We start from the raw sequence: 26,989 nt of genomic DNA, 5'->3' as shown, positions 1-26,989 counted from the left end.
CTGGCATCCCACAAAAACTTATCCATCGCTTACAACTTCTTCAAAATTCTGCTGCCAGGATAATATCCTGCTGTTCTAAATCCACTGAACATATTACACCTATTCTCTCTCAACTTCACTGGCTCCCTGTTAACTACAGAATACAATACAAAATAGTGCTCTTAACGTTTAAAGCTCTCCACAACCTCACTGATCTCCAACAGACTTGCACTCCCTCTCGCTCACTCAGATCCTCCTCAGCAGCTCTATTTTCTGTACCACACATCAAACTCTGTTCTATGGGAGCTCAAGCGTCTCTCATAGTGCTCATCAACTCTGGAATTCTCTTCCCTCTCATATACCTCAGCTCGATTCAATAACACGTTTTAAAACTACACTCAAAACTTATCTTTTTAAACTGGCATACCAGTTGTGAATTTTGCAATGTTACTGTCAGTTATCTTTGTCTTTCTTTTAACAGTGAAATGATACACTCAATGACAAAAATAAACAATTTTATTGTATACAATAAAATAAAAAAATAATAATTTCTGAAAACATTTCACTCATTCCTCTCTCAAACTCTTTCTTTCTCTCTCTCTCTCACACACACACACACACAATGTGGTTACTTAAATACTGTAAATACATGATAGGATCTAAAATCCATGAAATAGAACTGTCTTACATAGCTTTTTCCTTGTGTTGCCACTCTGTAATTTGAGAGTATTCAGTCTGGCAATATGGTGCAGCCTTAGTTTGTGGAAGTCAGACACAACTAAAGACATGAGCATAAAATGATGGTTGTCAATTTCAAACTTGTGTTTCCTCGATGTGCTCCTTGAGAAAAAACACATCATCTGAACCAATCGCAGCCTGAACAAACTGATTGATCAAAGATACACTGACAGCTTGCCATAATGTCGACTGTTGGATAACACGCTCAGCTACTTTGACCACCTTGACTGTACCCTCAGAAGGAATCATCAAACCTCCTTTGTTTTTTAAAGTGAGCAAGTGATAGCTTTGATCATGTGATGCCGGTACGGCATCTGTTACCAAACTAGCACGGCACACATCACAGGACAACTTTCTCAAAATCCCGTCTAAGGGCTACCTCCCATTGCTTCCTGAGGTGGATTTCTTTGGGAAACTTTCAAAGTTTGAGAAATGTTAACAGCTAACAACAATCTACATAGTAACTAAATATATTTAGCCAAAACGTTGTTTGAAGGCTCACTTGCGCACATAAATGCGCGGCTTTGCTAGCTTAGCCTGGCGTAGCTAAAGTTAAGATTATAAAAAGGGATTTCTAATATCCAAATATAACCAAAACAATTGTTCATCTTTACCTATGAAATGTAATCTCTGTGATCTGGTTTGGAGCGTACAGCGTTTTTGTACAATTCCAAGCAGCACATGCGTGAGGAATCTTTATCCATTACTTCACTACAGAGCAGTGCCACTCGCAATATGGCGGCGACGTTGACGTAAGATGCTGCTGGTCATGAAGCGTCTAGTAATTCTATGTCTATGGCGACAGGGTCATCTGACTCAACTCAAGTAAACCAAGTGACAAAAAGCTGCAATCCAATTGGCTATCCAACGAACTACTAAATCACGGAGCTGCGGAGGCATCGTGTTAGGACTTCCGGGTCAAAGTGCCTTCAGTTTTTGATAGATCACGTGAATGTTCTGCTGACAATATTAAGTACGGCAGTTACCGCGACAGATAAAACACTATTTTAATTGTTTATACGCGTTGAAACCCTGTCCTGTACATGTTTTTTTAGTATTCGTCACGAATGCATGTAGAGTCATGGACGAGGACGGGCTGCCAATCGTGGGTTCAGGAATTGACTTGACAAAGGTTGGTGTTTTAAGTTTCGCATGTAAAAAAGCCGTCTGAAAGTAGCGACGTGATAGTCTCTTCTATCATGAAGCACATTTAATATACAGTTCAAGTGTTTATATCTTTGGGGCGCCTCAAGAAAAAATAAATAAGGATAAGTCTCTGGACAGATGAATATCTCCGTCTCATCGTGCCTGAAAGCGTGTGTTGAAGTGTCGAGGACAGAGGAAGTGCTTTTGATACATATAACGTATTTATTGATACTTATTTTTTTGATCAGTCAAAATTCCAACACTTCATTAGTAATATGGAAGGGAACCTCACTTATACACGGACAGATTGTGCAAACTCCACAAGGACCGCGTCGGGGAGCGGAATTATTCGTGCAGAATATGCTCGAGAAATAAATGTTGAAGTGTAACTTGAAGTACTTGACAAGTAACAACAACATTTATTTCTATAGCACATTTTCATACAAATAATGCAGCTCAAAGTGCTTTACATGACGAAGAAAGAGAAAAAAGACAAAATCAATAAAAGTTAGAATAAGGGAACACTAACATAGAAAAAAAGCCAAGGTCCTATGGACTGGAAGGACAGGAAAAAAAAAAAAAAACTGCAGATGGCTGGGGAAAAAAATAAAATCTGCAGGGGTTCCAGGACACGAGACCACCCAGCCCCCTCTAGGCATTCTACCAAACATAAATGACCTCACAATCAGTCCTCATTGTATTCAGGATTCTCATGGAAGAACTTGATGATGACGGTCATGTGGACTTCTGGCCTTTAATCCATCAGTTTAGGACTTCACAGTATACAGTAACAATATACAGTTTACAGTAAAAGCAACAAAAGTGCCAAATCCGGTAAGGTTTGCAAGTCCAAAGCACAACTAGCATAACCCCCCTTCATTTTACAGTACTTTAATGTGAAAAACATTATTCGTTTATCTACTTAACTGTGACACCCTTCATGCTTTTCAACACTAAAGGATGCTGCAGAGTTACGTTGGACAGATTGCATTGGCAGAGGGCACCACCACAGGAAACCAGAAAGAAAAAAAGACAGAAGTAGTGATTAGGAACTGGAAAAAATGAAATATGCATAATTAGACTGGTCTGTTAGTTGTACATAGCTTGTTCCTCGTTAGTCTAGTGATACAGTATCCCCACCTTTCACGCTGGAAACCCGGTTTGATTCCCTAACGGGGGAGGTCTAGCACCTTTAGCCAGCAGAATTCTTCCATTAAGAGGTATATAGAAGAGATGTTGGGACAGCTTAGCAATGTGCTAAACCAAAAAGCTTGATGGCCTGTGTTAAATATGAAAATAGCCTGTACATACCACTGTTAAAAGTGTACATCTTTAAATGTGCAATTAATTCTAATTTTGTAGGATCAATGTGCTATAAATAATAAAAAGGATGAGTTAAAGTGTGTTTTCAGTTAGGCTTAGGCCAGTCTCTGCAGTAAGGATCCAAGATTACAATTAGGGATGGCTGAGGACACACATCCTGAAAAATAGGAACATATAAGATTGTTTAGTGCCTTATGCCAATTAATATGGGTAATTTGGGTTTAGATTTTCTATTCTTATTTAAGTTTGTTGCTGCTGCATTTTGAAAAAGCAATTATAAGTCTATTTGTATATCTTATTGACATTCCTGAAAGCAGTGCTTTATAATAATCTACTCTGCTAAAAGCAAAGGTGTGTACAGTATTAGTTTTTCACATATATAATGTTTAACTTGCTCTGTTTCTTAAATGAATAAAGTCAATCTTCATAATATAGTTAATATGTTATTTTAAAACTGTCTCTGAATCCATAACAACATCTAAATTCTTTACTTCTGGCTTAATTTACTATTTTAGATAATGAAGTTTTTCCTTTAAGGTCCCCCTTTTTATTTAACAGCGAATAATAGATTTTTTTTTTCTTTGCGTAGTTTAAGGAGATTATGGCTGTTCCATACTGTACAGCTAGTAAAACACTTGATGAGGACATTCAGAGCACTGCATTTCATCTGGCTGTATAGACGTGGGTAGTAGCCATGTGTAACCTGCCTAGCTGTAGTGCGTACCTAATGATTAGAAATATTCAGACCCAATGAGAGTAAGTAAAATGAGACTAATAAAAGGACTATCACTGATCCTTGAATGTGGAAGATTATTCGTGCCAAAATGAAATGCAATCCAACATGTTAAGTACACTGCAATGCATATGCATGTGGGTGCATTTCATTTTGTCAGTTTTATCCTGTCATAACTAAACACATATCACCTCATTGATTGATTGCTTTTTACTGTGAAACACTTTTTTCATGTCAGTTTGAAATGCAATGCAAAGGCATATTCATTTTTATTTCATGTTCATTGGTCATGTGTCATAACTAAAAGCAAGGCAAATGTATTGTTTTTCACTTAGCAGCCCAAGTTTATTGCATTTCCATTTAAGACCATGCATTAATTCTTCCAAAACTGAATGTAATCAAATGACAAATTGGCAAAAAAGGTGAGGCAAGTGGCATTAACAGTTAAGGTAAAAGACGTTTCATTTCTAAACATTTCTGTGTTCTGGCAGCTAGCATACATTTCATCAGTGATTAGTGATTAACCAAAATGATGAGAAGTGTTGCTTAAATAACGTGTTAAGCTGGCCTGATTTCATATTATTTATTCTTTTTCTGATAGTCCTGACTTTATAAATACATCAAGACGTTTAGCGGTAGCCTGTACAGTCCTCGCCATATGCAGGTATTTACAAACAGTATTTAGGGGAATATTGGTGTACACGCGCCCCAGTTGATGATATGTAATTGTATGCTGAAGCTCTTTGGGACATTAGGTCTTGAGTGTGATCTAAGGATGATACTGTAGAGGTTGTAAACTCTTCTCCTGTTGCTGCTTCTATTACACTGGCCCTTTCCAGCAACCAGTCTTCATTTACATCACCAGCTTCCACCTGTTCAATAAGATGGTAAATCTCCTGCCTTATCAATTTTCTATTCCCTATCTTTAACACTCAGTGGACAAACTCATGATGGGAACGCCTCTTACCTCAACTGGTTGACGCCCCTTGCCCCACTTTTTAATGCTTATTGGTTATTTGATTATAGTCAGTTTTGACATAATTGATTCAATAGTCATGAATCAAAATGCAGAACACTTGGAGAAGTCGCTAAGCAAAATACCATATGTTTCTTTTCCTTTTACTCAATATATGGACAAGAATTAAAATGCAGTATGCTTTTGCATTGCTTTTAATCTGACATTAAATTTATGTGTCATAGAGAAAAGAAATTGATCATTTGGTTGATGTGCTTTTAATTATGAATTGATAAAAACATGGCAAAATATAAATGCACCACATGTATATGCATTGCTTTGCAATGTAGTTAATATGTTGGATTGCATTTTATTTTGGCACGAATAATGTTCCATACTTGAGGCACATCCCACGTTTTATTATACAGTTCTGGTGTACTAACACCAAGAATTATTGAGAGTTTTCTCCATGTTTCTTTATGATTGAATCATGTTTAATGCATTACCTGAAAGCCCAACCGTCTGTCTAAAGTGGTTAATGAGACTGCTGTGATCTCGGATAACAAAAGTATTTCTGGAGTTTGGGATTTAAATGCAGAATGCAGGTTCAAGGACCTTGGCTAAAAACTGCGCAACCCTGATGCATACTGGAATTTGGTAGCCACTGCTTCAAGGTCCTTTTCTTGTGTGCTGGTTTAGGCTCTGTTTTTGTCATTTTATGCTGAATTTCAAAGTTTTCTGTAGTGAATATAGCCCCCTTTTTTTCTTTTTCTTTTTTTTTAATTGGTTAAATTGCAATAAATGTTACTGATGTCAGTTTTCACTGCTAACCAGTGGGTTACTTTGAGGATAGTACTTGAAAATGAACACAAAGAAAAACTTCACAAGTTATATTACTTTTATTATATTCTTTCACGATCCTCCCTGCGTGGAGTTTGCATGTTCTCCCCGTGTCTGCGTCGGTTTCCTCCCACAGTCCAAAGACATGCAGGTTAGGTGGATTGGCGATTCTAAATTGGCCCTAGTGTGTGCTTGGTGTGTGGGTGTGTGTGTGTGTGTCCTGCGTTGGGTTGGCACCCTGCCCAGGATTGGTTCCTGCTTTGTGCCCTATGTTGGCTGGGATTGGCTCCAGCAGACCCCCGTGACCCTGTGTTCGAATTCAGTGGGTTGGACAATGGATGGATGGATATTCTTTCAACATAAATTTATCACTCTTTATTTTGTTTAGCACTATTAGTAATATGCACCATCATAGGGTGGCTTATAGGGCTAGCAAGATTACAAACAGTATCAAATAAAGAAAACTAATGAGTTCATTTAAAAAAAGGTAACCCAATTACAACAAAAATCGCAGTCGGTGGTATGAGGACCGTGAAATAATACTTTATAGGTTTTAAAGAGCAAATGTCAAAAGAGCTAAGCAAATACAGGCTAGGAACAAAATTACAAGATAGAATTCAAAGTGGAATTTGAGTCTTGCTTTTAATTGTAGCAATCACACACCTGAAGGCGACTGCTGCAAAATCTACACTGGTTGTCAGTAAGGAAGACTCTCAGACCTACCCATTATAACAGATCTTAAATGTGTAGGAAAATTGGTTCTGCATTGAATATAATACTGTGTTGCATGCTCAGCAGTAAATCGAAAGGCAATGACCAAATAGGAAACAAATTTAACACAGCTTTTATTGTTTATATGGCAGATCTTTTCATTCAAGATGACTTGCAACATAAGGATACAGTATAGTAGATAGTACTTGAACTGTCCCAAGGTGAAATTTACAGAGGCTCAAGAAATATGAAAACAAATAACAACAGCAAACCTACAAGGGCAGATAAGCACAAACAATAATAAAAAAATAATAATAATAATGGCTTGGCTAATGATAAGAGAGCACTCCTAGTGAGGCATTATGCAGGCATACTACTGTAGTAATGAAGGAGGCCCGGTAGCGTTAATTAACACACTTCTGCTGAATATTTTGTTGGCTAAAAGTACATAATGCTAGTGTTTCAAAGAGAGGATGTGCAGCATTTTTGATAATGGCCATCAGTTTTGTCTTCATTCTCTCCTTTGCTACTACCTCCAGTGGGTCCATTATATGACCCATAACTGAGCCTGTCTTTTTTACTCAATTTGTTGATTTGGTAGGCCTTTATAGGAATGTTGTCACCTGCCCAGCAAACCACAGAGTAGGAAATCACAGTGGCCATCACAGAATTGTAGAACATGTAGAGTTAGGTCCATAAATATTTGTACAGAGACAACTTTTTTCTAATTTTGGTTCTGTACATAACCACAATGAATTTTAAATGAAACAACTCAGATGCAGTTGAAGTGCAGACTTTCAGCTTTAATTCAGTGGGGTGAACAAAACAATTGCATAAAAATGTGAGGCAACTAAAGCATTTTTTTTAACACAATCCCTTCATTTCAGGGGCTCAAAAGTAATTGGACAATTGACTCAAAGGCTATTTTATGAGCAGGTGTGGGTAAGTCCGTCGTTATGTCATTATTAATTAAGCAGATAAAAGGCCTGGAGTTGATCTGAGGTGTGGTGCTTGCATGTGGAAGATTTTGCTGTGAACAGACAACATGCGATCAAAGGAGCTCTTCATGCAGGTGAAAGAAGCCATCCTTAAGCTGCGAAAACAGAAAATCCCATCTGAGTAATTGCTACAATATTACGAGTGGCAAAATCTACAGTTTGGTACATCCTGAGATAGAAAGCAAGCACTGGTGAACTCAGCAACACAAAAAGACCTGGATGTCCACGGAAGACAACAGTGGTGGATGATCGCAGAATCATTTCCATGGTGAAGAGAAACCCCTTCACAACAGCCAACCAAGTGAACAACACTCTCCAGGGGGTAGGTGTATTGATATCCAAGTCTACCATAAAGAGAAGACTGCATGAAAGTAAATACAGAGAGTGCACTGCAAGGTGCAAGCCACTCATAAGCCTCAAGAATAGAAAGACTTTGCTAAAGAACATCTAAAAAAGCCAGCACAGTTCTGGAAAAACATTCTTTGGACAGATGAAACCAAGATCAACCTCTACCAGAATGATGGCAAGAAAAAAGTATGGAGAAGGCGTGGAACAGCTCATTATCCAAAGCATACCACATCATCTGTAAAACACGGTGGAGGCAGTGTGATGGCTTGGGCGTGCATGGCTTCTAGTGGCACTGGGACACTAGTGTTTATTGATGATGTGACACAGGACAGAAGCATCCAAATGAATTCTGAGGTGTTCAGAGACATACTGTCTGCTCAAATCCAGCTAAACGCAGTCAAACTGATTGGTCGGCGTTTCATGATACAGATGGACAATGACCCAAAACATACAGCCAAAGCAACCCAGGAGTTTATTAAAGCAAAGAAGTGGAAAATTCTTGAATGGCCAAGTCAGTCACCTGATCTTAACCCAATTGAGCATGCAAAGGCCCACAAACAAACAGCAACTGAAAGCCGCTGCAGTAAAGGCCTGGCAGAGCATTAAAACGGAGGAAACCCAGCATCTGGTGATGTCCATGAGTTCAAGACTTCAGGCTGTCATTGCCAGCAAAGGGTTTTCAACCAAGTATTAGAAATTAACATTTTATTTCCAGTTATTTAATTTGTCCAATTACTTTTGAGCCCCTGAAATGAAGGGATTGTGTTAAAAAAAAAAATGCTTTAGTTGCGTCACATTTTTATGCAATCGTTTTGTTCACCCCACTGAATTAAAGGTGAAAGGCTGCATTTCAACTGCATCTGAGTTGTTTCATTTAAAACTCATTGTGGTAATGTACAGAACCAAAATTAGTAAAAAGTTGTCTCTGTGCAAATATTTATGGACCTAACTGTATAGGATATCACTACCCACATTAAAGAAATACAGTCTTGTAAGAAAGAGTCCACTCTGAGCTTATCAAACCAGTCCAGCTTGACTTTAATGTGTACCACCTCCACATCCATTCCAAGTAATGGCCGGAAATATGAAAATACTGAATGGTAGACAATTTTCATTGCACCTGATCACCATACACTGTTTCACCTCCCTTGTCAATACACCCAGTTAGTGCAGAATTATCTGGGAATTTCTGCAAGTGACATGATCTGATGTTATATTAATAGTCTTAGGAGTACAATGTAAACAGATAAATGACTCCAGTGTTGTTCACGTCCATATCAAAGAGACAATACTTGAGCCTAACAAACTGTGGTTTGCCGACTTTGTCCAGATGAGAATAAGACTTGTGGAACAGATTGATAATAATTGAATCTTGCACAACAATCTTTGTCCAATAGGCAAATTGCAGTAGGTCCAAGTGTTCTTTGACATGTGGGCTCGAGGACTCATGTAGTCCAGGACTGGCCTCTTGAAAGTATTCATGCTGTGGGATATAAGGGGCATCAGTCTATAGTCATTGAGTTAAAGTGTGCTTGTCTTCTTTGTAACTGGAACAATTCAGAATATTTTCCATGACAGCAGAACTTTCTGGAGCCTTGGTGACAGATTTAGCAAGTGATAGAAGATGCCACAAAGTTGGTCATCATAGTCCTTAAAAACTCAAGGATAGACTCCATCTGGTTCCATGGTTTTTCCTGTGTGTATCCTTCTCTGATATCAACCTATACTTTCATCACTGGCCATACCAGCTGAATTAGAAGGAGTAAAATATGTATGTATTGTACTATGTACAGTAATATACAAAAATGTTAAAAATAATTTTTAAACTACCTGTAGTTATTTTGGCAAGAAGTGTTTATTTTACTTGTGCATTTACTCACAACACTGAATTATATTAGAACAAATAATAAAAAGAATAAAGAAACGTGTGTGGTTTCCTTTAAAATACAAAACTGAAGTAGTTTGTTTTTGGTGTAATGCTGTATAACCTTTTTCAAGTTGTCTTGCAGTTTTCTTTAGGCTTCTTGTAGCATTTGCCATAATACTTCTTTTGACCTTGACTGCTTTATTTCTTTGATCCACCACTGCTCCTGTCATGCTGAGGCCTAACACTATTAGTGTTTCATCTACATACATGCACTCCAAATATACTGTAGTAGGTGTTAATTCTGTTTAGTTGTTATTGTGCTGAAAGATGACATTTTATTTTTTGCCCCTTTTTTTTCCCACAGGTCCAATATGATGAAATGCAACTTGCTTATGTTTCTCATTATTCATCATTCCATTGATTTTTGAGTATTTTCAATACACTTTTGGTTTGAAATGCACCCCCATACCAATGACAAAGCTTCACAAAAGGCTGGTGTCAACTCTTTTGACATGCTGGTGTTTTTGTAAAATTTTGCATCATTGTTTCTTAAGACTTTCTACCAATAGTTGTCACTGTGCATTATAATATTTTCTGTACTGTAATCTCTTTTACTTGTTGCCTTTTTGCAATAATGGTTTCATAACTGCAACATTGCCTTTAACACTTCTTTGCCTGGTCAAAACATTTACATTTGTATCCAATGACTCTGTCAGATGCTGAACAAGCATTTCATTGGATTTCTTTCTTAAGAAAGTACTGCTCTTCTGAAGCAGGTAGCTTTTTGGGTCTTTAGCTGTGTTTGCTGTGTTCAGCTTGCCCAGTTTTTTCAATTTTTTAACAGCTTGATTACCACATGTTGAAGAGCCAGTGTGTGGTGTGCTGTTGTTTTCTATCTACAGTCTTGTTGATACCATCTGTTATTTTTGGGCTGTCAAAATGTGTTAGCCATATCATTTCCAGGTCTCTCTTTGAGGCACTCTAGTGTTTTAGTTCAAGTTCAAGCAATTTATTGTCATTGTGTAACACAACAAAATTATTTTTTGTGACAACCCCAAGTTGCATTTAAAGAAAATTCAAAAAATTCCAGATATGTCATATACAGTGTTAAGTGATCAAGTAACCAGAGCAAATAATTATTTCTTAAAGTTCAGCAGCATAAATTGTTATTGCAGCTGTTAATGAATAGTACATTACATATTATATATTGTATTACATTAGTTATTGCACATTACCAATATAGCATATTGCACATGTTCAATTAAAAATGATCTCAGATTGAGGAGATTCAGAGTTCAGAAAGTTTATGGCAGATGGGAAAAAACTATTTTTCAGTCTGTTTGTGCGTACACGGATTGACCTAAAGCGTCTGCCTGACTGGAGGAGCTCAAACAAAGAATTTCCAGGTTGAGTTTTGTCCTTGAGAATGTTTTTGGCCCTTCTCACACAGCGAGTCTTATACAAGAGTTTGAGTGATGGCAGTTCAGTCCCAATAATGGCCTCTGCTGTTTTTACAGCCCGCTGCAGGGCTTCTTTAGCAGCCTTGGTGCAGCTGTTGTACCAGGCCATCATGCAGTTAGTTAAGATGCTCTCTACAGTGCATCTATAGAAATTAACCAGCAGCTCCTGGGGGAGGTTAGCTCTCCTTAGCTTCTTGAGAAGATAGAGGCATTGTTGTGCTTTGCCTATTATAGCCAAGTTTTTGTCAGCCCAGGACAGGTCCTCTGAGATGGTGACTCCTAGAAACTTAAAGCCACAGCATCTGCATTGATTGTTATCGGACTGTGATTGGTCTTTTTAGTGGTCCTAAAGTCCAGAATAACTTCTTTGGTCTTTTTGGTATTTAAGACCAGGTTGTTGGTGCTGCACCATGCTGTCAGATTATGAACCTCTTCCCTATATGCAGCTTCATTGTTGTTTGTTACAAGCCAAATGACAGTCGTATCATCCACAAATTTAACAATAATGTTTGATTGGGGCGGCATGGTGGCGCAGTGGGTAGCGCTGCTGCCTCGCAGTTGGGAGACCTGGGGACCTGGGTTCGCTTCCCGGGTCCTCCCTGCGTGGAGTTTGCATGTTCTCCCCGTGTCTGCGTGGGTTTCCTCCGGGTGCTCCGGTTTCCTCCCACAGTCCAAAGACATGCTGGTTAGGTGGATTGGCGATTGTAAATTGGCCCTAGTGTGTGCTTGGTGTGTGGGTGTGTTTGTGTGTGTCCTGCGGTGGGTTGGCACCCTGCCTGGGATTGGTTCCTGCCTTGTGCCCTGTGTTGGCTGGGATTGGCTCCAGCAGACCCCCGTGACCCTGTGTTCGGATTCAGCGGGATGGACAATGGATGGATGGATGGATGTTTGATTGGTGGATGGGTTGACAGTCATGGGTGAAGAGTGCATAGAGAAGGGGGCTTTAGTACACATCCTTGCGGCACACCAATGCTCAGGGTAAGGGTGGAGTATGTGTGTTTGCCCATCCTGACAGACTGAGGGTGGTTGTTTGCTATTTATTGCACCCATTTCTGTTAAATTGTACCATTAGAACACACACAGTGGTTTAGCTAGTCCCTACCTCATTGATTTAAATCGGGTGTGCTGGTGATGGAATTTAACAAACACGTGGAATGGCTGGAGTGCCTCAAAGAGAAGTTTGGGGACCAAACCTTTGCTCTTATTCTCATTATGGTAGATTTAATTAATATGTTGCAAAAAAAAAAAAAAAATTCTTGTTTCAGTGTCTGTGTATTTATTCTAATGTTACAGATGATGTTGTTTTCAAGACCAAATAATGTAATTTCTTCAGACTTAAGACTTTGCTACTTTTTTCCAGTAACAGAGCAGACAATTTATATAGCTTACTCGGTGTTGCACAATGAAGAAGTGGTGGGCTTTGAACCAGTATTGTTTTTAGTCTAGGCCTTAGCCTTCCTAAAGTGATTTCAGTTATCAGATAAACATTTAGGGGGAAGTGGTTAAGTTGTGAAGAAGGATGGGCTTTTGGTAGTAAGAACAAGTGTTTTGCAAAAAAATTGTGGATACAGGCTTTGAAAAGAAAAGCAACCAGTTCAACTACAAAGGATTGTGAGAATGTATTTTCATGGCCTTCATGAAACACAATATAATCAACTCACAGTCTGCTTTTATATTGTTGTACTGGGCAGGTGTCATAAGATTAAGAGATTTTTGCCAAAACGTGCAAAGAAGTGATTTATCATAAAGAATAGGTCTACACAATTTAGTCAGTGATGGGCAAATGTTCTCTGGTTGGTGGCCTAATTGCTGTGTATTGTTGTGTACAGTTAGATATGCCTTTCCAAGCCAACTTTATACTCTTGCTTCTGTAGATAGGCAATTGGTAGCAAAAGGTTTGGAGTGGACTATACTTCTTGACTCAGGCGCCGCCGAGAGTGGCAGCCTTTTCAGCAGCTCCGTGTATGACTTTATTTTTCTACTTTTCTATTTTTGTTTTTCTCTTTTTTTATTGATCACTCGTATTACTTTATTTTATGTGGATTTTATGTGGATTCGTTCCCTGGACACACTTACTTTTACAACGTGGGCATGGATTTTTACACGCCGAGACTCGTATATTCAAGTACTCAGCTTCGAGCGCTGAGAACAAATGCCAGTGCCGGTGTGGTTCCCTATTTACCCGACGAGGTAAAAAGGCAGTATCGTGGCAGCAGAGCCGGCACTAAGCTAAAAATGAAGCGGCTTGCGAGAAAGTGGCGTTTTAAGCCTTCAGTGCCTTCTGTAATTCTGGGAAATGTGAACTCAATCTCAAATAAGATCGTCGAACTGGCTGCGCTGGTGAAAAATGTCAGAACCTACAGAGAATGCAGTTTGTTGTGTTTTTGCGAAACGTGGCTAACTACCACCATCCCAGATGCTAACGTGGAGCTACCCGGGTTTAGCACAGTTAGAGCGGACAGAGATGCAAGTACCTGCGGGAAGCACAAAGGAGGAGGTCTAGCTCTCTATGTCAATACAAGGTGGTGTAACTCTGGACATGTTAACATCAAAGTCTCCACTTGCTGCAGGGACATCGAACTGTTGGCCGTAAGTTTGCGTCCCTATTACTTGCCCAGAGAGTTTGGACACATTGTTGTTATCGTGTACATTCCTCCTCGGGCAGACATGGAGACAGCGAGTGACATCATCCATTCTGCTGCTGTTAAGTTACAAACGCAGCACCCTGAGGTGCTTGTGCTAATCGCTGGAGACTTTAACCATGTGACGCTGGACAAAACATTACCTGCCTTCTCCCAGTATGTGGACTGTAACACCCGGGGAAATAAGACTATTGATTTACTGTATGAAAACGTTAAAGACGCATACAGCGCCACCCCACTGCCTGCGCTTGGGAAAGCAGATCATAACCTGGTCCTGCTTCAGCCTCACTACAAACCAAGAGTGAGGGTCCTACCTACAACCACACGCTCATTCAGGAAGTGGTCCCCTGAGGCAGAGCAGGCACTGAGAGACTGCTTTGGAACTACAGACTGGGATATCCTGCAGGGGTCACATAGTGAGAACATTGAGGAAGTTGTTGACTGCACTACCGACTACATCAACTTCTGTATGGACATTGTAGTTCCAGTAAGAACTGTACGCTGCTATGCTAACAACAAGCCATGGATTACAAGTGACATCAAGGGCCTTTTGAACCAGAAGAAAAGGGCTTTTAAAGGCGGTGATCAGCATGAGCTCAAGCGTGCAGAAGGAACTCCGAGTCCAGCTCAGGGTGGCGAAGGAGCAGTACAGGAGAAAGCTGGAGCAGAAGTTGCAGAATAACAGCATGAAGGAAGTGTGGGATGGGATGAAGATCATCACTGGCTGCAGCTCGAAGCGGGGTGCCACCATCGAGAGAGACGTGAAGAGAGCAAATCAAATGAACAACTTCTTTAACAAGTTTGACCACCCTAACCCACTCTCACTCTCACCTCGGAGTACTGCACCCTCCACACATACTTCTGCTGATACCAGCATAGGAGAGACATCCCCACCCACAATTACAACAGCGCAGGTGAGCAGAAAGCTGAGGAGACTTCGTGCCAGCAAAGCAGCGGCTCCAGATGGAGTATCGCCACGACTGCTGAAGGTCTGTGCATTGGAGCTGGGAGGGGGTCCTCTACAGCGTATCTTTAACCTGAGCCTGGAACAGGAGAGAGTCCCGAGGCTTTGGAAAACATCTTGCATCACCCCAGTCCCAAAGGTATCACGTGCTAGTGAGCTGAATGACTTCCAGCCTGTCGCTCTGACATCACATGTGATGAAGACCATGGAGAGGCTGCTGCTTCACCACCTGAGGCCACAGGTTCAACTCGCCCTCGACCCTCTGCAGTTTGCATATCAGGAGAAGGTGGGAGCGGAGGATGCCATCATCTATATGCTACACCGATCCCTCTCCCACTTGGACAGAGGCAGTGATGCTGTAAGAATTATGTTTCTGGACTTCTCTAGCGCCTTCAACACAATCCAATCTCTGCTCCTTAGGGACAAGCTGACAGAGATGGGAGTAGATTCATACCTGGTGGCATGGATCGTGGACTATCTTAAAAACAGACCTCAGTATGTGCATCTTGGGAACTGCACGTCTGACATTGTGGTCAGCAACATAGGAGCGCCACAGGGGACTGTACTTTCTGTGGTCCTGTTCAGCCTATATACATCGGACTTCCAATACAATACAAGTCCTGCCACGTGCAAAAGTTCGCTGATGACACTGCTATCGTGGGCTGCATCAGGAGTGGGCAGGAGGAGGAGGAGTATAGGGACCTAATCAAGGACTTTGTTAAATAGTGCGACTCAAACCACCTACACCTGAACACCAGCAAAACCAAGGAGCTGGTGGTGGATTTTAGGAGGCCCAGACCCCTCATGGACCCTGTGATCATCAGAGGTGACCGTGTGCAGATGGTGCTGATCTGTAAATACCTGGGAGTGCAGCTGGATGATAAATTGGACTGGACTGCCAATACTGATGCTCTGTGTAAGAAAGGACAGAGCCGGTTATACTTCCTTAGAAGGCTGGCGTCCTTCAACATCTGCAATAAGATGCTGCAGATGTTCTATCAGACGGTTGTGGCGAGCACCCTCTTCTACGCGGTGGTGTGCTGGGGAGTCAGCATTAAGAAGAAAGACGCCTCACGCCTAGACAAACTGGTAAAGAAGGCAGGCTGTATTGTTGGCATGGAGCTGGACAGTTTGACATCTGTGGCAGAGTGACAGGAGCTAAGCAGGCTCCTATCAGTTATGGGGAATCCACTGCATCCACTAAACAGTGTCATCTCCAGACAGAAGAGCAGCTTCAGCGACAGACTGCTGTCACTGTCCTGCTCCACTGACAGACTGAGAAGATCGTTCCTCCCCCAAACTATGCAACTCTTCAATTCCACCCGGGGGGGGGGGGGTAAACGTTAACATTATACAAAGTTATTGTCTGTTTTTACCTGCATTATTATCAATCTTTAATTTAGTACTGTTGTTTGTATCAGTATGCTGCTGCTGGAGTATGTTTCCCTTTGGGATTATTAAAGTATCTATCTAGCTGTCTAGCTATCTATCTAGCTGTTGTTCTACAGTATCCCATATTAAGCAATTAACTGACATGTCTGTTCAGAGACCGTGAAGGTTGCAGACATCCTGTAGGCATTCACAGTGAAAGCTAGCCATGTGTGATCATGACTTTGTCATGCTGGAAAATAGCATAAGACTAGCTTACCACAAAATGTGGGTCAATGGGTGAAAGAATTTAAGCCTTACCAAAACAAAAGCAGCAGGTTATAAGTAACAGCGTGCCACACCATGACAGTTTATTTGGGTCGTATGGTTTTCAAGAATGTTGTCAGGATTAGAATGTTTTCCATTTCAATATTATCTCTGCAAGACATGTGGCCGCAAGTCCGATGACACGACCACAAAGTCGATCATCGAACTGAGGCCTAGGGTGTCCTGGTGCCAAGTGCACATATGAACACCCCTATGCTTGAACATGGTGTTCGTTATGGACAATCCGTGACAAGCACAGAAGTCCAATAACAAAACACCACTCGGGTTCAGATCGGGGGGGCCATTCCTCCCAATCACGCCCTTCTAGGTCTCACTGTCATTGCCCACGTGAGCATTGAAGTCTCCCAGCAGAATGAGGGAGTCCCCAGAAGGTATGCCCTCTAGCACCCCCTCCAGGGACTCCAAAAAGGGTGGGTACTCCGAACTGCTGTTCGGTGCATACGCACAAACAACAGTTAGGACCCGTCCCCCCACACGAAGGCGAAGGGAGGCTACCCTCTCGTCTACTGGGGTAAACCCCAATGTACAGGCTCCAAGTTGGGGGGCAATAAGTATACCCACACCTGCTCGGCGCCTCTCACCGGGGGCAACTCCAGAGTGGTACAGAGTCCAGCCCCTCTCAAGGAGATTGGTTCCAGAGTCCAAGCTGTGCGTCGAGGTGAGTCCAACTATATCTAGCCGGAACCTCTCAACTTCGCGCACTAGCTCAGGCTCCTTCCCCTTCAGAGAGGTGACATTCCACGTCCCAAGAGCCAGCTTCTGTAGCCGAGGATCGGACCGCCAAGGTCCCCGCCTTCGGCCACCACCCAACTCACACTGCACCCGACCTCCTTGGCCCCTCCCATAGGTGGTGAGCCCATGGGAAGGGGGACCCACGTTGCCTCTTCGGGCTGTGCCTGGCCGAGCCCCATGGGTGCAGGCCCGGCCACCAAGTGCTCGCCATCGAGCCCTACCTCCAGGCCTGGCTCCAGAGTGGGGCCCCGGTGACCCGTGTCCGGGCAAGGGAAAACGTCGTCCAAAATTGTTTTTCTTCATAGGAGGTTTGTTTAACCACTCTTTGTCTCATCCCTCACCTAGGACCAGTTTGCCTTGGGTGGCCCTACCAGGGGCATAAAGCCCCGGACAACAGAGCTCCTAGGATCACTGGGACACGCAAACCCCTCCACCACGATAAGGTGGCGGTTAAAGGAGGGGAAGAGAGGGGCGGAGCCGTCAACTGATCACCACCTGGTGGTGAGTTGGCTTCGATGGTGGGGGAGGATGCCGGTCAGGCCTGGTAGGCCCAAACGTGTTGGAAGGGTCTGTTGGGAACGTCTGGCTGAGCCCCCTGTCAGAAGTAGCTTCAACTCCCACCTCCGGCAGAACTTCAACCACATCCCAAGGAAGGTGGGGGACATTGAGTCTGAATGGGCCATGTTCCATGCCTCTATTGTTGAGGCAGCTGACCGGAGCTGTGGCCGTAAGGTGGTCTGTGCCTGTCGTGGCGGCAATCCCCAATCCCGTTGGTGGACACTGGCGGTGAGGGATGCCGTCAAGCTGAAGAAGGAGTCCTACAGGATCCTTTTGTCCTGTGGGACTCTGGAGGCAGCTGATAGGTACCGGCAGGCCAAGCGGAATGCGGCTTTGGTGGTTGCTGAGGCAAAAACTCGGGCGTGGGAGGAGTTTGGGGAGGCCATGGAGAACGACTTTCGGACGGCTTCGAGGAGATTCTGGTCCACCATCCGGCATCTCAGGAAGGGGAAGCAGTGCAGTGTCAACACTGTATATGGTGGGGATGGTGCGCTGCTGACCTCGACTCGGGACGTTGTGGGTCGGTGGGGGGAGTACTTCAAAGACCTCCTCAATCCCATTAACATGCCTTCCAATGAGGAAGCAGAGCCTGGGGACTCAGAGGTGGGCTCCCCCATCTCTGGGACTGAGGTCACCGAGGTGGTCAAAAAACTCCTTGGTGGCAGGGCCCCGGGGGTGGATGAGATACGCCCGGAGTTCCTCAAGGCTCTGGATGTTGTAGGATTGTCTTGGCTGACACGCCTCTGCAACATCGCATGGACATCAGGGACAGTGCCTCTGGATTGGCAGACCGGGGTGGTGGTCTCCCTCTTTAAGAAGGGGGATCGGAGGGTGTGTTCCAACTACAGAGGGATCACACTCCTCAGCCTCCCTGGAAAAGTCTATTCAGGGGTCCTGGAGAGGAGGGTCCGTCGGATAGTCGAGCCTCGGATCCAGGAGGAACGGTGTGGTTTTCGTCCTGGTCGCGGAACAGTGGACCAGCTCTATACCCTTAGCAGGGTCCTGGAGGGTGCATGGGAGTTTGCCCAACCAGTCTACATGTGTTTTGTGGACTTGGAAAAGGCATTCGACCGTGTCCCTCGGGGAATCCTGTGGGGGGTACTCCGAGTGTATGGGGTACCGGCCCCCCTGATAAGGGCTGTTCAGTCTCTGTACGATCGGTGCCAGAGCTTGGTCCGCATTGCCGGCAGTAAGTCGAACCCGTTTCCAGTGAGAGTTGGACTCCGCCAGGGCTGCCCTTTGTCACCGATTCTGTTCATAACTTTTATGGACAGAATTTCTAGGCGCAGCCAGGGCGTTGAGGGGGTCCGGTTTGGTGGGCTCAGGATTGAGTCACTGCTTTTTGCAGATGATGTTGTCCTGTTTGCTTCATCAGGCCGTGATCTTCAGCTCTCTCTGGATCGGTTCGCAGCCGAGTGTGAAGCGGCTGGGATGAGAATCAGCACCTCCAAATCCGAGACCATGGTGCTCAGCCGGAAAAGGGTGGAGTGCCCTCTCAGGGTTGGTAGCGAGATCCTGCCCCAAGTGGAGGAGTTCAAGTATCTCGGGTCTTGTTCACGAGTGAGGGAAGAATGGAGCGTGAGATCGACAGGCGGATCGGTGCGGCATCCGCAGTAATGCGGGTGCTGCATCGGTCTGTCGTGGTGAAAAAGGAGCTGAGCCACAAGGCGAAGCTCTCAATTTACCAGTCGATCTATGTTCCTACCCTCACCTATGGTCATGAGCTATGGGTAGTGACCGAAAGAACGAGATCGCGAATACAAGCGGCTGAAATGAGTTTCCTCCGCAGGGTGTCTGGGCTCTCCCTTAAAGATAGGGTGAGAAGCTCAGTCATCCGGGAGGGGCTCAGACTAGAGCCGCTGCTCCTCCGCATCGAGAGGAGTCAGATGAGGTGGCTCGGGCATCTTATCAGGATGCCTCCTGGACGCCTCCCTGGTGAGGTGTTCCGGGCACGTCTAACCGGGAGGAGGCCCCGGGGAAGACCCAGAACACGCTGGAGGGACTATGTCTCTCGGCTGGCCTGGGAACACCTTGGGATTCTCCCGGAAGAGGTTGAAGAAGTGGCTGGGGAGAGGGAAGTCTGGGCATCTCTGCTCAAGCTGCTGCCCCCGCGACCTGACCTCGGATAAGCAGGAGACAATGGATGGATGGATGGATATTATCTCTGCATCTGGTGGTGTTAATCTGGACATGTAGACAAAGTAGATAGAACAGTTATACATGGTAGTTCAGGCTTATTGAGCTTGCCACCAAACTAAAGGCAGCCAGAAAAAGCAAAGGACGATAGTTTCCATCTTAATGATCACAGGTCAACAGTCCTATCTCTGAAGGTCATTGTGTCTTTGTCAATTGTGTTTCTCAATATTTATTGGTGGGTGCTTTATCTCTTTAGCCAATGGAAGCCTTTGATATAAGATTTTTGATTGCCTTTCGCACAACCCTGTCAGTCTCCCAGATCCTTCCTAATGAATGTGAGCAGTTTTCTCTTATCACTGCCAGTATTGTCCCATTGTGACATCTATATGGTTCATTTATGCCAGGATACTTTTGCTTGACCATCCTGCCTCTTGATGACCAATGCTTTTGTGTATTATTATTATTAATTATAATTTATATTGTGATTTTTCTCTCTACTCAAAGCACTTTACATTGAGAGTGGGGAGCTACTTCAACCACCACCAATCTGTAGCACCCACTTTGATGATGCAACAGCATCATTTTGCGCCTGTATGCTCCCCACTTATTAGTGATTAGGTGGTGAAGTGGTGAAAGAGAGAGCCAGTAAGGGACAGTGGATGATTAGGGGGCCAATGTGGGCAAGGCCGTGATGGGCAGTTTAGTCAGGACATTGGGGTACACTGTACTTTTTTCAAAGTCTAACCAAGCAAATTTGGTTCTTCATTTTATTGACAAAAATGCATCATGGAGACAAACTTTCCTTTGCTTCTGTGGCGGCATACTTCTAAAGGTCATGGTGATCCAACACTTTTTCTAGTTATGTGGCCTTCTTGATACTTGTCAGTGTAAAAACACATGCCTGTATAATCATTTGTGTGAATTTTTTTAACAAAGGAATCATTTTTTCCATTTGAATTCCAATAGAAGTATTTAAAAATGTTCTTAAAGACTGGTTTGCTGATGATGATTTTTTTTTATTGTAGGTTCCTGCCATACAACAAAAAAGAATAGTTGCATTCCTCAACCAGTTTATTGTGCATACAGTCCAGTTTCTTAACCGCTTTTCATCTGTTTGTGAAGAGGTAAGTATGTTATTATGGAGAGCTTGCATTTTTTTTCACAGAATCAATTTGTCCTGGTTTATAGTATTAATGAAATTTCCATCTTAGAAAGGTTTGCACAGAAGTTGTCACTGTCACCTTACAGATCCAAGTTCCTCCATTCAAATTTCACGTCCTGTCATTGTCTTGTGTGAGGTCTGCACATTTCTCAGCATTTGTTTAAGTTTTTTCTTAGATGCTCTGGGTAACAGTTCTAAATTAACTGAAATAGGAAAGTGTAAGTGGATCCTGCAGTGAACTAGGATCCCTTCCAAGGTTGTTTTCTAGCTCACGCCTGATGTTACCAGGATAGGCAATGGCTCCCCAAAGCACATCAGTTGGAGTAAACATGTTATTTTATGTCTTACGATTGTTTTAAACCTCTTAAAGGCTTGATCTTGCCAGTTGAATACTTTTTAAAATATTTAAGCTGTGTAGTGCTATAGCTTACTTAATTTGCCATTGATTATTTTCAAGAATGTTTTTGTGTCTGTGTAAGTTTACAGCCATGTGTATGAAGTACAATGAGATTCTTTCTTGCAAGTCTCCCAGAAACAGGCAACAGTAGGTTGGTACCAACAGCAAACAATAAGCATACTGCCATACATTAACCACAATTTTCAGCAGTAAACATGTAGAGTAATTTGTAAATGTGATCTAGCATGTGAAAAAAAAACTTGCATTAAAAATAATGTTGAGTTTCAATGCTCTGAAATACAAAATATCATTGAAAACAAAATTTCAGGGTAGGATTTATTCAGTAAAATTAGAGTGCTGGTTATATTTTCTTTCCAGATTGTTCATCCCGGAGCTAAATATTCAAGTGCCAGGGATATGCAGATGTAGAACTTAAATCAAGTTGAATACTGTGAAAAACACAAGAGGCTTCTGCAGTGTTGTTGCATTTTATTATGGTTATCTTTATTTAATTAATTTCTTTCCATTTAATGCTCTATGTATAATAAACATATTTTTTAGAAGTTTAGTGAAATATGTTTACACTATAATAAAAATATTCAAGTCCATTTTTTTTTTTCTTTTAGTGTTCATTTACAAATATTCTGCATAAAACTGTTAGTATCTGGCCTTGAGATTTTTAAGTCATAAGTTGTATCACACTAGCAATATTTATCAAAATACTTGTAATTGAAATTTTATATATACATTATATTTTCGGTTTATTTAGAGAGGCACAAAGTATTGTTAAAGACTTCAGATGTCCGGCACAATCATTTTTACTGACATTTGCTTTCTGGCAAATGGCAGAGGAAAATTGGCATTCATGCAACAGAGAGCAAGTTTCTTTCCACAGGTTGCAAGATTACTGAATAGCTAGTCATAAAAAATACTGCATGTGTTCTCATGCACATACATACAGTATATAGAAAAAAAATATCCAGTATATTTTGTTTTCTGTGCATTCTTTATGTGTTTTCTGTTTTTATTGCCATCAGTATTCTGAGATTGTGTTCAAGTAAGAATTTTGTTGTATTGTGTACACTTGACAATGCACGTAATCTTATGGGAGCTCTCTCATGCTAATTCAAATTCTTCAAATGCTTCGGCATTAAATTGATGAACTATTCGCTAACAGAATTTTATGCTTATCTCCTTGGCCAACAGGACTTACATTGGCCTTGCCTTGCACGTATTAGTGATGTGATTTCAGCTAACTTTAAACATTTATAATGTTATGCAAGAATTAAAGTCCAGGAAATCCTGTGGTGAAGCACAGACAGGGTCATCTTGCCAAGTTAGATTCTGACAGACATTTTTCTCTATATTTAAAGTTTATTTTTGACTCTTGCTTTCAAGAATTGAAAGGAAAATCACTTTGGTTTGGGCCCTCTGGCCCAGTTCTTTTCATTGTTTATTTCCATGTTTTTCAGAGTGTTTTCTCTTACAGTAATAGTGATAACATTTTTAATTATCCATTAAATTTGATAAAAGACAAAAACTAATGTTCTTTTTTTTTACTCAGTTATTTAAGGTACTAAGTACTGGTTGTAAGAGCCTTACTTCACAATAAACATGCATTTCTCTTAAAAACCTATCATAGTTTTCCTTGTATTGTAACTCTAAGCATGGAGTTTATTTAAGTCCCCTTTATACTCTTTGATAGGTGTGCATTGCTTTTAGATGTGTGTTTCAGAAGTGAACATTCATTTTTGCACATTGACCCCATCCTCCAAAGTTTTTGGGGTTGACCTTTTAAGCCACAAATGTCAAACACACATATGATTCACCGACACTTTATGTATTTCTTTATAATGTACCCTCGTGACCCTGAATTAGGTTAACGGCATTTCCTCCCTTGTCCATGTCCCAGATATATTTTTCACAAGGCAAGAAAGCACATCATATTCTATTCCCTGTTTCAATTATTGTTTTAAACATTGGCCCATTTTGTTTAACCAGCTTTCATTGTCAATGGACACATTTCTTTATAAGAGTGTTTTGAGACACCAGTAGTAGTTATTTTTCAGTTTAGTAAAGATTACGTTGAGACCGAAAGTAAGCAGACATGATTCATTATGTTGCCTTAGAGCTTTGGGTGCCCAAATTTGTTTGTCAGCCCAGTCTATATATTAAGTGTAAATATCCAACCTTTCTCCATGTTCTTGATTTTGTAAGGGTACTACGGTGTCCTCTCATGTCCCAAGATGTGGTGACTACACATTAGCCCTGTAAAAGTAAATGTGTGAATGTGCCTTGCAATGGACCATTGACCCATCTTTTGATGATTCCTGTCTTGCTTTTAGTACTGCAAAGACAGGCACTTACTCCCTGCAACACTGTAATGAGATAAATACGTTTAGTTATTTTTTTTTTTATTGTCTACCAATTGTTGCATTTTAAATAAATTAGCCCTATTCAATGCATAGTTAACATATCTATATATATAAAAATGGAATGGGTGGGTCGTCGGGTGGGCCTTTTTTTCATTCCGTCGTTTTTTCGACGTTTTGAAAATGTAGAATGATTATTTGATTTTTTTGTTATTATTTGATCGTGTCTATGTAGCCGCCGTCGTAATAAAGTATCGCTAAAATCGTCATTTATCGTAATTTATTTTTGACGTATAACGTCGCCGTCGTCGAGGTCAGTGATACCAGTGCAAAAAATCTGCTTACGGTTGAAAGACACGCCCTACTCACTGGACAGTTAAAAACACCAATCAAACTAACGATGACATCAAGTATTACCCAATCAAAAGTAGGAAAGGAGGCATCTTCATAAAATGCGTGTGGGATGATTTGCATGAGACGCTGCTTTAAAAAAAAAATGATAAAAAAAATACGGGATAAATCCCGTCCAGTATTGATTCAAAACGGGACGCGCAATTTCATTCTCAAACGCGGCACGATTCCGTATTTTAAAGGACGGGTGGCAACCCTACAGTGCCAGGTAACCACCCATACAATCACATTGTGATTCAGACTAGGAATGCAATGAATGTAATTACCCCGATCTACATACAAGGCGAAAGTCTTGCAACATTCAAAGATGATGGTTTGGGATAAGTACACCATACAACATAAAAGAGCTTATGAAGCCTTGAACCGAAAAAAGCAACATCTCAGAGATCGTAAAAAAAAAAAAAGGAGCTAATGTCGTTTTACTCGCTGTAGATTTTAGTCAAACATTACCAGTTATTTCACGAGGGAGACCAGCACATCAACTCAACGCGTGTTTAAAATCCATGCTTCTCCCACGCTCGGTTATATGTCGCGTGTTCTCGGGTAGGTGCACCAAAAAATGTATACATTTAAGCATGTAATGGGCAAACAAAAAATGAGGTATACCCGAAGGCACAGCAGTAGTACTTAATGTAACTTTACTTCTTAAATGTTAATGTTTTACTGTTTAATAATTTATACGCTTCTTATATGTTGTTCAAATTCTTTTATCAAAATACCACTGACAGCGCAATGCACGATAACATCGAGTGAATACACCATATGCATCCGCCCACGGCTGCCCTGCTGTGCGCAGATAGGACTTGATTGTACAATAAAATAAAATTAAGATAAAAAGACTAAAACAATCATCACCCATAAAGCGGATAGTAGACGTGACGTACTATATGTGTACCACATTTCAAGTGTATAGGTGCAACGGTTTGCGAGCTACAGGTCATTTAAAATCCTGGACAGACACACAAATTGCCACGGTAGCAAATTACAGAAGAAGATTTTACTGTTTAATAATTTATATTTATATGAAATGTGCTTCTTATATATTACTTCATATTCTCATATGATAATGATGTTAATGTTTATATTGATTTCTGTGTTATTAAAACTGCATGTATGTGTGTATATATATATATACTAGCAAAATACCCGCGCTTCGCAGCGGAGAAGTAGTGTGTTAAAGAGGTTATGAAAAAAAAAAGGAAACATTTTAAAAATAACGTAACATGATTGTCAATGAAAGCCCGTTTCACTCAGTAAGTCTTGTGTGTGTTTATGTATGTGTGTGTATATATATGTACATGTGTATATGTAGATATGTATATATATGTATATGTATATAAATGTTTATGTGTGTGTGTATATTATATATATAATATATATATATATATATATATATATATATATATATATATATATATATATATAAAAAGACAGCAACAGTTATAACAATGACAACACAATTACATTGACAATCATGTTACGTTATTTTTAAAATGTTTCCTTTTTTTTTCATAACCTCTAACACACTACTTCTCCGCTGCGAAGCGCGGGTATTTTGCTATATATATATACGAGCTGTATATACCCGGCGTTGCCCGGGGCAGAAGTAACCTAATCGGTCAAACACTTACATATATACCAAAGTAAACCTAATCGGTCAAACAGTTACATATATAAAAAAAGCGAACCTAATCGGATAAACAGCTTCATATATACAGAAGCGAACCTAATCGGACAAACAGCTAATCTATATACATAAGCAAACCTAATTGGTCAAACAGTTACATAAATACAAAAGCAAACCTAATCGATGAAACAGCTTCATATATACAGAAGCGAACCTAATTGGTCAAACAGTTATGCATGTGCAGAATAATTTTACAAAGATTATGCGTGTTAACAATCATTAAAAAGAAAAGATTGAGGAACTCTTCTTCTATATGTGATGAAGCTGGATGAAGCTGACTTGACGAAGACGTAGGTGGCATAGATTGGTTTTTCTAAAACAGAAGAAAAAAATGAGTATCTATTATTATTTTAAATTAGAATGAAAATGAGAACCTGGATTAGAGATAGATTATCCGTATTAAAATATGTGCATGAATAAACTTTTGCTAACTCTCTAGCAAAAGTTTATTCATACAAATTGGCATGGGATGGCTTTGTGAAAAAGTAAAAATTAGATAAAAATAAATTGAGAATGCGTACTTCGATTTCACTGAGATTATCTGTAATGATGAAAAAAAAGTTTAGTATGTTTTTTTTTTTCCATACGGGAAGGATGTAAAACCTTACATAGGCACCCTTCAGCCCGTACTGAAGGGTACTGTCAGATTCTTACTGACTAAAAAACACCCTTTTTATTCCACAGCTACCCCAAAAAACCACTATTAGGCATTACTTTGGGGGTGGCAGTAGTTTAGTTATGAAACAGCTGGGTCCTGAAAAAAATCTGTCTTATTAGTGGCTTCATCACATATAGAAGAACAGTTCCTCAATCTTTTCTTTTTAATGATTGTTAACACGCATAATGTTTGTAAAATCATTCTGCACATGCATAACTGTTTGACCAATTAGGTTCGCTTCTGTATATATGAAGCTGTTTGACCGATTAGGTTTACTTTGGTATATATGTAAGTGTTTGACCGATTAGGTTACTTCTGCCCCGGGCAACGCCGGGTATATACAGCTCGTATCAGTATAAAGTAAACTAAAATGCTCCATCCAGTCAGGACTGTTTTTTTTTTCATGGAGGAAGAGGAGAAAGATTTACACATGTCTTTGCTTTTTTGAAATATAAT

The 26,989-nt window shown here is 41.1% G+C and overlaps 1 protein-coding gene across 1 annotated transcript in view; it reads left to right on the top strand.

The window, feature by feature from the left end:
- Positions 1–1,642: 1,642 nt before the first annotated feature.
- The window catches only part of washc3 (WASH complex subunit 3), a 39,147-nt gene continuing 13,800 nt past the window's right edge, over positions 1,643–26,989 (top strand). The window contains exons 1-2 of the mRNA XM_028816489.2: positions 1,643–1,849; positions 20,872–20,970. Coding sequence (XP_028672322.1) covers positions 1,799–1,849; positions 20,872–20,970 — 150 coding nt within the window. The 5' untranslated portion in view covers positions 1,643–1,798. The remainder of the gene's footprint in view (positions 1,850–20,871; positions 20,971–26,989) is intronic.

The sequence above is a fragment of the Erpetoichthys calabaricus genome, chromosome 1 (genome assembly GCF_900747795.2).
Source record: "Erpetoichthys calabaricus chromosome 1, fErpCal1.3, whole genome shotgun sequence".
Lineage (NCBI taxonomy): Eukaryota > Metazoa > Chordata > Cladistia > Polypteriformes > Polypteridae > Erpetoichthys > Erpetoichthys calabaricus.
This window is presented reverse-complemented; position numbering and strand designations above follow the sequence as displayed.